Source organism: Hydractinia symbiolongicarpus, chromosome 8, assembly GCF_029227915.1.
Source record: "Hydractinia symbiolongicarpus strain clone_291-10 chromosome 8, HSymV2.1, whole genome shotgun sequence".
Lineage (NCBI taxonomy): Eukaryota > Metazoa > Cnidaria > Hydrozoa > Anthoathecata > Hydractiniidae > Hydractinia > Hydractinia symbiolongicarpus.
Window position 1 is genome coordinate 7,855,653 of NC_079882.1, and position 14,518 is coordinate 7,870,170.

A 14,518-nucleotide genomic window follows, 5' to 3' on the forward strand; every position below is an offset into this window, starting at 1 on the left:
CTCTTCTGCATGTACAAACAGATTTTTGGTAGATTTGTTTTTGTGGTTTAAGAGTTGTGTCAGTTAATCCCTTAAAAAAATTTAAACTTTGTTTTTATTTCTTTTCAAGTTAAGTATTTGTTTGAACACTTCTTGTTACTGGTAGTCAGACGATTACGATTCCTTTCAGTAAATTTTCCCCTGTATACTGATAGAAAATCTTGTATTTACTGTTAGATCAGTTGACACTGCTTTAAATTATTTTGTGTTTTGTATGCTAAAGCATGGTAAAGTCTCTGAGTGCTTAACTGCAAATGTATTTCGTGTACCCTGTGGTGGAGAGTGTAATAGGATAATTTTTTTTTGAGTGTGTCCAGGCCACAAGGATTCTGGTTAAAAGCTCTGTTATGTTGGTTGTCAAGACAATTTTGGTGTTAACATAATAGCATCAAACAAACAAAACTGTTTAGAGGTTTTTAATTTCTGATGGTTAGCTAATTAAACGCACACGCACGTGTATTGGCACATTGTTGTATTACTGCTGTAATGAAATATACACCTGGTTTTTTGTTTTCGAGTGCTTTCAAAGTTTTAAAGTTTATTTCATTTAAGAGGTATTGTAACCTCATTTATTTTCTCCCTTAAAAAGTCAATGTTGATTAGTTTGTTGCTCGTCAATTATTAATGAGTGTAAATTAATACTTTTTTTCTTCTGTTCTGGTTCATTAATCCTCTTTGTGTATGAAAGATCATTAATCTATGCATAATTAGCATTCATAATACGGTGTGAATATAGTTCATTTTTCATCCAAATTATGCAAATTAAATATGTTTATTTTATTGTTTTGTTTATTATTGTAGCTAATACTATTTAAAGAGGAATGAGGTATTAGGTTGCAATGATTTTGGTGTTTTGTACATAGTTTTTAAGGTCCAAGGTCAAGTACTGTACATTGATATTTAAATAAAAATAAAAAGGTAGAAGAGCAGTTATGCATTATTTATAAAAAAAATTCACAGAAAAGCATATTCCAGGCGTTCAAGGCTGATTGAATATCAAATATCTTAAGCAGAGCTTTTTTCTTAGATATTCCAAAAATTTCAACTAAGCATTTCTTTTTGTATAATTTTGTACATTCGCATAATCTGTTTCATTTTGTTACTGCTAATCAATTTTAATGCATACTGTATGGAATTAAAGTTGGATGGCCATACCAGGTCAAATAATGTTGCATTGAATGGTTGTTGTTTTTTCAATCAAGACTGAAAAGGATGTTTACTGTTTTCCCATGAGTAAACTACCCACAAAGTCTGTAAATATGTCAGAATGAAAAGAGATGAATTGGATATGATTACAAGTTGGAGATGATTGAGAGAATAAATTTGCAATCCTCTGCATTGAGGATATTTATAAAGGCTATAAAGTCACCTGCAATTGTCATTTCAATAGAATAAAAATTTTTTTTTTTACTCAGTTTAAAAAATGATACAATTCTAGTGAATTTTAAAATTATGATCTATGTAATTAAAAATTTATGAAAGTGGTTCAACTTACTATAATCGCTGAGGTTTTTTCAGGTTGAATGAGTTGTCATTTTTATAATTTTAACTTGTATATCTCATTTGAAAAGGTGACAAGTTGTAGAACGGCCACTTGTGTTAAAGATAGAGAAGAAGATAAAGGATTATTCATAGTGTGTATTAAATGGTTGTTTCTTTTATGAATGCAAATGAGAAAAATGCATTCAATGCTGCTGGATTTTTTATCACATTTTTTTATTAGTATCACTCATTTGTTAGTTGTATTGACAGAAATATGAGGGAGAAGAAAGGGATGAAGAAGAAGAGGAAGAAGAAAAAGTAGAAGAAGAAGAAAAAAAAATAAGGAAAAGGAAAAAGAAAAGAAAACACACAGAAGAAAAGATAGAAAGTTTTTAGCAGTATAAATTTGTTGATATCTTTGTTATCCTTTTGAGCATTTTTTGAAGTATGTTTATGGTTGTTTGTTCATAATACTCAAAAAAACTGTGTTTACTTTTAGCATGATACAAAAAACAGGTGAAGTTCTACACATTCCCCAAATAATGTTCAACAAGAAAGTGCTATTTTTGTAAAGATATGTTCCTTTTAAATGAATCTTAGCCTTGTGAATCACCTTGTCTGCATGCTGTTAATAAGTGTTTTATAGCAATGATAATAATGTTCCAAATGTGTGTGAAAATTGGTAAAGTGAAGTTTTATTGTTGCTAGCTAGATAGCTTGAGCATTAAAAACATGCTCTTTGTGAAGTAAAATTAAAAGCAAGAAAGAAGCAAAAAGCATCCTTGCATTAGTAATGAAGATAGAGTTGTTGTTTTTTTGTTTTTATATACTTATTAGCTGATGTATAATAAACGTTTTTGTTGTATGACTCTCTAAATATTTTTATAAAAAATATTGTTTTCTTACACGACTTCTATTTCAGGCCTCAATCTCCTGATCTTTAAAAGATTTTAGAAGATAGAAAAAAGTAAACTTTAATGTTATTATTTCTTTTAGAAAATATCAGTAAAAATGTTTTTGTGATTTGGGTGATGCAAGAAATTGCAAGCCTGTTGTTATCCTGTGAATATATTAGCCTGCTTTTTACTTGTTTTTAAATGTTTTTATTTGTCTGGTATGTACAATGTAAACACTCCTCAATGATGTTCTTTCGGATTATGACACTGGACATGAGTAATGTGAAATTGCTTACATAAAATTTGTGTGAAGTACTTAAGTCAAACGAGAAGTTTGTTTGGACTGTTTACATGTTCTTGTTAGTGTTATTATTGCAGGGGTTAACTTTTTCTTAGAAATTTATTTGTAGATGATGGAATTTATTTGTAGATGATGGATTTCTGTGTATTGTAAATTATGTATGTAGTCTTGAGTAATTTTCTACATCAATGCCTCATGTTTTTTTTTATTTGTATTTAGAAAAAAAACAACAAAAATTAAAATAATTGTAATAACATAATGATAGTGAAAAATGGGCGATTTTAATGGAACTATGGGCGATTTTGGTGGCTTTGTGTCCGATAATTTTGTTGGTGGCGGAGGTGGTAACTTTAATGGTCTGAATCCACCGCAAATCCCTCCAGGTCCACAGCTGCAACAACAGCAAATGGCGGGTAAGTTTTTGTTTATGAATCCAACTGTCGTGTTTTTTTGAGTTTGTGTCAATACTGAACTTGTGTACCCAGAGTTGCGCTTGAGCTGACATGTTCTTAAAATACACGTGAGATAAATACATACTTTGCTTTGGGATTTCAGGTTTAAAATAAGTCTATTGTTTGGAACAATAGAAAAATTAAAATAATGACCAGCTTGCTTGAAGTTTTGGTATTCTTATAAAAAAAGTGTTTAAATTTATTTCTTTTGCTAAGTTAAATAAACCAGTGTGATTTTCACATGAAAGTACTTATATATTATTTCACATTTCTTCCTCTTACACCAAGGCGCGACAAAATTTGTAATCTGTATCTCATTTCTCTAGCATCTTGTTAAGTTATGGGAAAGAAAATATTAAATGAAAGTGACTTTTGTGACTATCTTGAACCGTTTAAGTTGTTAGCAGAAATGTGATAGAATATAATTACTGCACTTTTTTTACATATCTTTTGTGAAAAATATACTCTCTAATTAAAATTAAAAAAAAAACACGTGACATCGTCAGGTCATGACATCACACGTGTCATCAATAAGTTTTGTTTACATAACGTCAATCATCAAAAAAATAGAAGCTTTTCACTTTATGTTTAAACAGCATTACTCTGTCAATCTTTTATTTTTTGATGACCTAATGTTTCTGATTATAAGCAGTATACATGTAATGAGTGACATATGCTGAGCCCATGATGATGTAATTAAATGCCATTATACAGAGAGCTATTATAAACTAAACTAATAGCTTTTCTTTGTTGCAGAAAGTAACGTATAATGGGGAAACAATTAAGCCGGAATTTTGATTATCTGACGACCATTCTTTAACGTGTTGAATTTTTTTTTATGTGTTTCAACAAAATCGTTAAAGGAACTGAAATGAAGTTTAAAACAAATTATGATTAGTTTTTATTTTAAGTGGTTAATTTTTTATTTATTGTTATTATTAGACTTGGCAGATTAATGAAAGGGTAATTTAACCCACACCTCTGACTTTCATTAATTTTTTTGTCAGCTTTAATTATTTTTTTTAGAGAGTGTTGATTTTGTTTTTTCTTGTTTCAGCCATCAACAACCGGCTGAAAAGAAAGTTTATAACGTGCTTGTTATTTTCATTTGTTATTTTTTACTGTTTAGAAAATATTCAACTTAGCATGGAACAGCATATACAGCAAACGAACGATAGGTTGAAATGTATACAAAGAGACCTGAGTTCGATGCAAACATTTCAAGGTGCTGCACGTGAACTACTAGAGTGGTGCGGGGATGCTCGTGCATTTCAACCGGCTTACGAACAAAATTTGATGCATTGCTTAACGGTATGGAATATGTTTCACTGTGTGTTCTTGAATGTAATGAATATTTTAGTGGCTGGAAGGAGAGACGTGGTAAACATGTGCTAAAAGTGGATTTTGAAAGGTTTTTTTATGTAGTACTGTATGGCTATGAAAGTGAACTTTGGATTAACTACAAGGATTAAACTTGATAAAGTTGATTATGAGATTGAAAAAAAAGACAGTGCTGTCAATTTGTCTTCTGTGTTTATTTTTTTATTAACGATATTTTGATTTGTTTACAAGACATGTCGACAGCATTCTCATAGCTTTTTCCGAAGCGTTTTTTTGTTGTTGTTGTTGTTAAATAATTACTGAGTCAGCATTTTGTTGTGATTTACTCAGAAAGAACCCCGTCTGTGACTTCTAAGCGTCTTGATGTTTTATACCTCGGTGAAAGTTAAGTTATTCTATGTTTATTTGTTTTTGTTCTAGATTGTCAGTAAAGTTGCACCGTTGCAAGGTTATGATATTGACTTAGGTAAGGTGAAGCTGTTGTTGAAAACGAAACTAGGAAGTGAAAAGCATGCTCTATAGTTCATAGTATTTCACTGATTTAAACCTATTGATCCTGATAATATCCATTAATGAAAGAATTTATTAAGCTTTTTCCATTCCTGGCCATTTTTTGACAGCGGGTCGCCTTTTGTTTGTTTTATTTGCAACAGCTAAGTGTATGTTTGTTTTGATTTGTTGTTTACGTTATGTCTCTTAGGTTACCGCTTACTGGCAGTGTGTGCCGCCCACCGCGAAAAACTTTCCAGGAAATCTTCAGGTGAGAATCTCCTCCTAACTCCCCCCTTTTTTAATTATAGGTGCGAAAAAGTTTAGTCAGTGAACATTTCTTATTTATGACTAGTCACTGCTATCTGTTATATTATTTTTTATATTTTAATATATATTCCACTGTATATATATATATATATATATATATATATATAGACCTCATAGGTAATTGTTTTTCGATAGCTATGTAGGTTTTAGTAAATAAAAAAATAAATAAAAAATATATTTTATTCTGTGAAAAAGAGGCCGAAGTTTGTCACATTAAAAAAAGCTGTTCTCAATAGGAATTTTTTTAACCATTGTGTTCCATTCGTGCACCTCCACTTCAATTTCTGCAGTAATGAGTTTCTTGCCTTGAATTATTGATGAAGAACGTCGAATTTGTTCTTGAATGTTTTATCTCGTTGTGTATTACTCATGCATATTTGAGTTATTTCTTTTTTCATCCTTAATTCATTATATTTATAAAAAAACGAGCTAATGAATTTCGATATTGTGTGTTGTTATATTTATATCGATTTCTGCAAGAGGATGTGTTTGACACTAAGGCTCTCTACCTTTCTCTTCAGCAATGCTTTCGTCATGGTGTGAAGAGTTGGGAAGGTTGCTATTGCTACGTCATCAGAGAAAAGCCGACGTTAAACCGTTTGCAAACAACCCGATAAAAAACATGGCTGCTCCAATGCCGCATGGGTATGTTATTTCTAAGTTTAATTTTTGTAGGTCTATTTAATTTTTTTTCAGTCATGATTTTTTGAGTAGTGTCATCGTGAAAGGGGTGGGATGGGGCATTCGTTAAGGTCAATCGTCATTGGTTTATTTTTACTTGGAAATTTTCACTTGGTTTATCTTCACTTGGAAAACGGGAGTGGTCCATGGGAGGTGTAGGGTTTGATGCAAAGGCTGTCCTCCCAATTATGCAGTGGTGTATTACTTATTATATGTAACCCTAAATAAACCACTCGTTGTTAAACATGTACTGTGAGAGAGTACTCTTAACAGAAAAGGTATATAGAAAGCAATCTTAACTTCACCGAACATATGCGCACTTTATTTATTGGTTTATCTGCATTGTTGACTAATCAATCTTTTATGGGTACTACATTCAAGTGTTACTGTTTTTATACGTTGTTTTTTTTTTTTGCTTACTTTAGTGACAGCACGATAGCCTGGCAACCCAATAACCCACAGCAAACAAATGTGTCAGTATCCGTCTCATCTGTTTGGGGAGTATCTTCGTCGCCATCAGTAGTCAATCCAATGATGCCGATGCAAGGAGGCGGCGGATTAACGCAAGGTGGCGCACCGCAATACGATCAGTCAATGCAAAATGTCCCAATGAAGTTTCCCAATCAAGGTAAGATATATGGAAAGAATGTCATTATAAAAGGATATTGTGTCATTGCTTGGTCTATTTTTGTGTGTGCCTCCTTTTTTCTTTTTTATCTGTTATCAACGCTATTGTTGATTTTTTCTTTTCTGTGACACATTGTGATGTTAGTTGTGTAACCCTGCCTAGGTTTCAATCCATCCAATGGAGGAATGCGCGGAAATGAGATGCCAAACATTCAAAACATGAACACGATGAACAACGTGAATACGAACATGTTTCAACGCCAGAATAGTAACATGAACTTCAACCAAGGCGCAAACACTCCGACCAACCAACAGAATAATTTTCAACAATTTCAACAAGGGCAGAATCCTAATAATCAGTCTGGTCCATTTCCTGCTGCTGCGGCAGCTGCCGCTGCAGTGGCGGCAGCAGCAGCTACGGCTACAGCGACGGCCACTGCCACAGCCACGTTGCACATGCAGGGTGAAGAACAAATGACGAACAATGGTATGTATCACAGTATGTTGAAGAATGAACAAACTAGAAAATATTTTACTCGTTTTTTTAATTAACAAAAGGATAGACGAGTAATTAGAATTTGTTTAATTAAAAGTTCTTTTGTTAACAGGAGAATTCATGGACAACCAACCGTATCAAGTGCAAGGTCAAACGCAATTTCATGCTAGAGGTGGGATGAATCCAATGAACACCCGTGCCATGTTTAACAAAGCAGTGGGTTACAACATGGGTGGGCCTAACAACATGTGTGGTGGTTATATGGGCCAACGAAATATGTACATGGGTCAGCAGGGAATGGGTGGTAAGTGACAGTTTCTTCCACGAATAATTTTATTATTTATATTGTATTTTGCTTCAAACTTTGCTTATTGGTGTTTAATTTTTTCTAGGTGGTATGCCTTCTACAATGGCTGCTGCACAAAGAAATATGATGCGCTACACAGGACCACCTATAAAACGATCAGCATCAATGATGGGTTACAACCAACAAATGATGGGTGGAAGCCCGATGACGCCCGAACCACCCGGTGGACAGTTTAGTCCGTTTGGCCACGGCGGAATCGGGAAAGGCGGTCCCTTTTCACCAGTTTACAATGGTCCCAACCAATTCGGCCCGAACATGGGAGGAATGGGAATGACTGGCTCGATGACTGGAAATATCGGTATGCCTCCTCAATACAACCAAATGAATAATATGAACAATACCATGGGTAACATGATGGGTCAGCCAGGTAACATCCAACCAATGACTACCCAAAGAAGGCCCAGCACGTTACAGTACCAACCGCAACCCTCTGCTGTGCATCCTCCACAATCGCCGAATACTCCGGCAAATAACAATCGCTATGGTATGTCTATAGACACGCCAACACCCGGGAGCATGGCAGATGTTAAACCTCAAATAGCAGGTCCGCCACAACCGATGAAAAACATAGTACCGTCTCCGGTCCCTCCAGCCGACATCAAGCCTATAATAAGTACGTGTGTCACCTAGCCTTTTTCTCTATGTAATACATAGTAGTAGCCTAAGATATTTCTGTTCAGTAGGTTTCTGCTTGGGTAACGTCTACCTTTTTTAAATATATATTTCTTTTTTTTCGATATTTATTATGCTTAATATTTGAACATATACCATGTTAAGGCTGCTGCAAGGGTAAGCAAATTATTGTTAACTATCCATGGTTTTATCTAGAAACTGACAAGGATTGTCTCCGTTTAACCTTTAACGTAGCTAATGGCATCGTGCTGCAACCGTTCAGGCTTCAGCATAATCTGGCTGTCAGTAACCATGCTTTCTTCTTAAAACCGCAAATTCATCAAACACTTATGAGCAGGTAATCTTGTTTTTGTTTTTCAAATTTGTTTTCCTGATGCTGGTATATGTAGTAAATCTTTTCCCACATCTTTCGCTTGTGTTTTATTAAAATATATAGACACTCCTGTTACGTCTTGAAAAGAAAAAAAGAAGAGAAAAATGTATTCTTTAAAACACTGCATTACTACTACTGTTGGTTTACCCCCAGAAAATGGTTCAGTCTTTTCGAACTTAGGCTTTTTGTGCAATACAAAAATGCAAAATGGCTTTCTTTATTGCTTTTAACGTTTTTTTCCAAACTACGAGAGTTTAAGTCTATCGCGAGTTCTTACCGAAAGGTAAATTAATTCTGAAAATTATTTTTAACTAATATTATTATTTTGTAGCGACGATAATTTTTTTTTAGACCTGATTTGGAGCTTCAGTTTAAGTGCTACCATCACGAAGACAAATCTGTGACAACTAACTGGCCCAACTCCGTGAGTGTCAGCGTCAACAATACACCGTTAAATCTCGAAAGAGGAGACAGCAAAACTTCGCACAAACCTTTGCTTCTGAAGAACGTGTGCAAACCTGGTCGAAACACCATCCAAATCAACGTCCTCGTTTGTTGTTGTGTAAGTGTCCTCCTCCACGGATACTAGCAGCGCGAATTTCGCCGCCGTGCAATTTGTATTTATTTATAGTATATCCTTCCGATGTATTAATTGCTTGATTATTTTCATGCCCTAGTCTCACTTATTCGTGCTGCAGCTTGTCCACCGACCGTCTGTTAACTCAGTGCTTCAGGGCCTGCTTAAGAAAAGATTGCTACCAGCCGAACATTGCATGAAAAAGAGTAAGTGTTGATTGCATGACGCATTTTTAGAACGTGTTAAGTAACTGTCTATATTTTAAGTCAAAATGTTAGTAGCGACGGGTGAATTACCGTGGAGTTTTTGCGCTACACTAAGAGGATCATATGCGTAATAATCAGTAAATTTAAGCTTCCTGTCATCCGGATGTCTAACTGACTATTTTTTTTCTAATCTTGTCGTAAACAATAGCTCATTTCAAATAGCCAGCCTGTTTGTTGATTCTTTTTAGTTAAATACAACTTCAAAACATCGGCCGCCAACGGAACTACGGTGTCCAACTCTGTCGAAGATGGCGTCGAACAAACGGCAATCAAAGTTTCGTCGAAATGCCCCATAACGTATCGAAGGATAAACGTGCCAGCTCGTGGACATGATTGCAAACACATACAATGTTTTGACTTAGAGTCGTATTTAAAGCTAAATGTGGATAAAGGGGCATGGAAGTGTCCTGTATGTAGGTAAGATAATTGTGTCGATTAGCGTCAGCACGTGGTAAGACATCATGTACATGGACTTGACGTAGGGAGTTCGATCATTTGTGCTTACCATTGCTTTGTGTTTTCATTTAGCAAAAACGCTATACTGGAAGGACTGGAAGTTGATCAGTACCTTTGGCAGATTATAACAACTTTAACGAAGTAAGTTTGAAGTCAATATTCCAAACTCTGCAATAACACAGTCTACATATTTTATATATTTCTCTATCTTATTTTTTATTCAATTTTAGAACGGGGCTGGAAGAGGTGACCTTAGATTCGAGTGCGTCATGGAAACCTGTCGCTATAAAACAAGAAATTAAACAGGAGGAAACGGAATCTTCGGGCACGTGTTCTGGCGCTCCTCCCGCCAAGCGCATAAAATCGGTAGATAGCGGTGTGGCTTCACCAATGTCTATTGGAAATCCAGCTACACCGGGCTCTTATAAGCCTCCAACGCCAGTTCAGCCGTGCACGCCTAATTCTTTACAAGGACCAAAAACTCCACAGCAATGCCATTCAGGCGTATCGTCGTCCACAAACATGGACCCCAAGTTCGTTGTACCCAGTCCTGTTGCCATGTCACAACCTCAGCTAGTAAGACAACAAAGTTTACCGGTGAATGGTTCGAACAACAGACCGGAAAACAACTGCCATCTGGCTCCTACGGGTAAGTTTGCAGTAAATTTAGTGGTGTTCTTATCCAATACAAGTCTTTGTTATTGGGTATGATTTTTTCTCTCCATAGGTGGACCGCCTACGCTGATGCGTTCTCCTGACGCTCCACCGCCACCTTCGTCATCAGCTCCACCCACCTCTGTGCAAAATGATGTAAGCGTGTCGAAAACAAATGATACGAGTGACTGGACAAACGCAGAATTCAATTTAGACTCAATGTTTAGTGCAGCTGAAGCCAGTGATATGGGAGATAACGACGACGGCGAGGAAGGCAGTTTAAACGTAGGCTGATTTACTAAATTTATACTTTTTTGAGTAATCGCAACAACAATATTTGAAGTTTTCTTCACCAAAACTTAACAACTTGCTGATATAGTTTGTGCGTATGTCACCTTGGACCTCTGTTTAAAACGATTCCGCAACCTAAGACTTTAGCTGTGGTAATAGTGCCACTAAACAGTACTTATAAGTTCATATTGAATTAAAACTCTCTACACACCTGACTAATCCAAAACTTTAAAAGAGAGTAAAGTTCAGGTAACGACTTGCTCACCCTTTGACTCGCTTACCCTTTCGAAGTTTCAGAGAAAAATATTTCAATTTTCACGTGTTTTGTTTCTACTATTTTAGATTCTTCCAGATAGTTTGGACGAGAATGAACTCTTGTCATACTTAGTAGCTCCCGATGCATCATCTGAAGATCTGATATCAAGTATGTTCGACAGCATGAACTCGGCGGGAAAATAAAGAAAAAACTTAATATGTGTATATATATTCTTATTTTGATATTTTTAATGTTTTATTACGTGGAGAACATAAATATAGCTGATCGTAATATAAGCCTTGTAGAAAAAAATGGCGTGAAACCAGTGTGTTTTTACCGGTACCGATTATAAGTTATAATTTTTTTAACAAACAGACTGGTTTTTTAGCCTTACGAAGATGTTGATAATAAAAATAATAAAAAAACTTCTGGGGAGGGTGGGGTGAACTTTTTTGTTTACTGTTGTTGTTCATGTATTTTTACTGCTGGTGTAAACAGTTTTTTTTTTCTTTTACGCTAACATTTTTCATTTTTTTTTTAAGCTTTTTTTCAACAATGATTAAAATATCAGCTACTGTATATAATTCTCTCCTTACAACTAAAACGCCATTTTTATACTGCTATTTTTTTCATATTATAAAATTTCCAAGAATCTTCTGCGCTGGCTTCTTTTCTACTACGGACGAAAACACAGGCAAGTAAACAATCTTAACCGCCAGATTGTATATGCCACGAATCGGTATAAGTTTACAAACTTCCTTGATCGTGGTTTAAATTCGCTGGTTGTCGAGTTAACCTGTCCATGGCTGCATTTCCATGCATAAGGTGCATGTTCTTCAGAATCGAAATGTCTTAAAGAATCTCTAAGAAGCAGTTGAAAGATGGCGTTTGTAATTTGTACGTAGATAATTTTGGTATATTAAAAAAACATGTAGTTTAATGCTATAAACTTTTAACTTTCACGTAATACGAGAGTGTTTTATATGAGAAAAATATTTTAACTTATTATGTGAAGTGTCTTTTTGTGTGTGTCTTATACCTGGAACGATATCTTTTTTCAGTCTAATTTCTTTAGTAAAAAGGGTTTTAATAATTAAAATGAAATATTTGCAATTCGTAAAAATATTTGGAGTATTACGAAAGACAACAACTTCAACTCGACACAAACATTGGTGTATCTGTAACACAAACTTAGTGTTTATATGTATCATTGTTCAATTTTTTAACTTACTTTCAAAAATGGTGTATTCGATGTATATAATACTTAATGCATTCTTGTTTTGCCGCCATATTATTTCATCGCCATATTTTATACGAAATAGAGACAAACAGACGTGAGCCGAACAGCGGGAAACCACTTTTCTTGTGTCGAAGATTTATCTGATTAAAACCTGTGAATCGTGAATTGTTTTTACACCGACATTGACGGTTTTTTACACCTACATCGAGTGTTCCCTTTTTTATGTTATTTTTTTGGTTTATACTACACAAAACCTATGTACTTATGGGCGGAAAGTTTTTATTTGTAAAAAGTTTTTATTTTTTCGGAGTATCCATGTTGAAGATGGAAAGATACTATTTATCTTCAGTTCAACTAGAACATGTTTTGTGAAGTAATTTATTTTTTATGTTGTTAGATGTTTAGATCTCGTAAAAAATCAACATTTTTTTTATCGATGCTAATAATTGAGCTTTCTTAGTTATTTTTTTGTGAAATAACAAATGTAAAATGTGTTTCTTAATCTTTCTTGTTTTCAATTATTTTTTAAATTAAACCTATCTCTGTTTTACATACAACTTCGTACTTAGTTTTTCCCTATATGCCAATAAAGAAGCCCAAGTTGGCACACTATTTTCAAATGCGAAAGTTCGAAGTTGGCCTACGTTTTATTACTATTGGGTCTGTTATTGAGATTTTGTACATAAAGAAACTCCTGTTAGGGAGAAATAAAGTGTATTTTAAACGAACTTGTCATTTTTTACCCTCTCTTCATTCACATTTATTAAAAACTAACACTTGATTTTTTCACCATTACACCAAAAAAAAAAAGATGCTAGAAATCACCTAGAGACTGTATGCTCACATAAGACGTTTTTACTTATCACATAATCTTACGGAGGGCTGTAACATAAATAAAACCAGAATGACAAAAATAAAGAGCGAAAGGATTAGCTTTACAATTTTAAATATTTTTTCTGCTTAGATTCCGTATTGTAAACTATGCTATGTTTTCATGGATATAATAATTTAAAATTATATTTATGAAAACATAACAGTATAATTTAAGGTTCTACGAAATCCAATTTTGACAATGCTTTTGGCAAAATCAAAGTTCTTATTACGAAAGAGGTTTTTATTGGACAGTGCGTTGGGCTAATATAGTATGATAGCAGTGAAATTAGTGAAAACCATCGGGACTTAAAAAAGTGCCCGCTATAGTGTTTCCTCCAAAATTGCTTTAATATCTGCTCTGGTGTGTCGGGTAAAGTATGCCTAAATACTCGTTTAAGAAAAATAAAGAGCCTTAATGAGGATTTTCACAAAGCGAATTGAACGGCGAATTCGCATTGAATAGTTATCAAGTAGCTGTTGGAAAAGATTTCAAAAGAATAACTTTCTTCTTATGTAAATATAACGATATGGGAATATCAAATCTGGATTTTTTGATACCTGTACAAATGAAAATGACAGTGGACCAGATTCAAAAGTCATGAAAGTCTGGCATGAGGAATCGTATGAGCCACCGTGCATTATTGTTAATAAGGATATTGATGATTCAAAAGCTGGTACCCATGAAGCAAAGAAGGCACCAGTTGCACCTTTAACATCAGAGGAAGTTTTGCAACTTATACACAGTGAAGTGATACAAGAAAGTCATTTTTTCTTCATAATACGGAGAAATACAACTCTTCAAAGAATCCCCAGTGTGTGGCAACGTGAAGCCTAAAAGGGAGGCTTGAAAAAGAAGTTGATGATTCATTTTGCTGGAGAAGTTGGCATTGATGAAGGTGCTTTATCAAAAGTGTTTCTCACTAGCGCTATGCATGAAATTGCAATTAACATTTTCCCTAATGAAGCTCCAGTCGATTCCATGTTGCATGTTCAGAATGGCAATTTTGTAGCTTGTGGACAGTTGGCAGCATATAGTTTAGCTCATGGTACATCACCGCAATGTTTTCTTCACTCTAATGTCTTTTCAATAATATTAGATATTGACTTCAAAAGGGAAAACCTGTCAATAGAAAATCATTTAACTGATGCAGAAAAAGAGATGTTGTCATCTTTGAAAACTGATCCAACAAATTTTACTGATGTTATCATTGAACATGGGTATACTGGCCTTATTAATCAACATAACTCTGATCAAATTATTGGAACAATACTTGTCAGTATTGTCAATGCGTTATTCGGAAGAATTTTCAAAGGGATTGGAACTATTCAATGTATACAAGTACATGAAGCAGTTTTCTACTATTTTCAAGTCCTTATTTGTATTTAAATCTGACAATA

General features: G+C 34.3%; 1 protein-coding gene across 1 annotated transcript; it reads left to right on the top strand.

Annotated features, from left to right (window-relative positions):
• Positions 1-2,909: 2,909 nt before the first annotated feature.
• On the top strand, positions 2,910-12,741 carry LOC130655371 (zinc finger MIZ domain-containing protein 1-like). The gene is made up of 17 exons (XM_057458121.1): positions 2,910-3,131; positions 4,300-4,481; positions 4,932-4,977; positions 5,212-5,271; positions 5,852-5,975; positions 6,437-6,639; positions 6,802-7,125; positions 7,247-7,438; positions 7,527-8,114; positions 8,330-8,471; positions 8,859-9,069; positions 9,185-9,290; positions 9,539-9,767; positions 9,879-9,947; positions 10,037-10,455; positions 10,534-10,745; positions 11,094-12,741. The coding sequence occupies exons 1-17, from the start codon at positions 2,990-2,992 to the stop codon at positions 11,208-11,210; spliced, it is 3,366 nt and encodes a 1,121-aa protein (XP_057314104.1). The 5' UTR covers positions 2,910-2,989; the 3' UTR covers positions 11,211-12,741.
• Positions 12,742-14,518: the final 1,777 nt, after the last annotated feature.

What these genes read in the sequence shown, in the direction of transcription:
- LOC130655371 (XM_057458121.1), top strand. Translation starts at nt 2,990, where the DNA reads ATGGGCGATTTTAATGGAACTATGGGCGATTTTGGTGGCTTTGTGTCC. An exon ending in ACTTTCCAGGAAATCTTCAG is followed by an intron (nt 5,272 to 5,851) that starts GTGAGAATCTCC and finishes CTTTCTCTTCAG; the next exon opens with CAATGCTTTCGTCATGGTGT. An exon ending in ACGTCCTCGTTTGTTGTTGT is followed by an intron (nt 9,070 to 9,184) that starts GTAAGTGTCCTC and finishes TTCATGCCCTAG; the next exon opens with TCTCACTTATTCGTGCTGCA.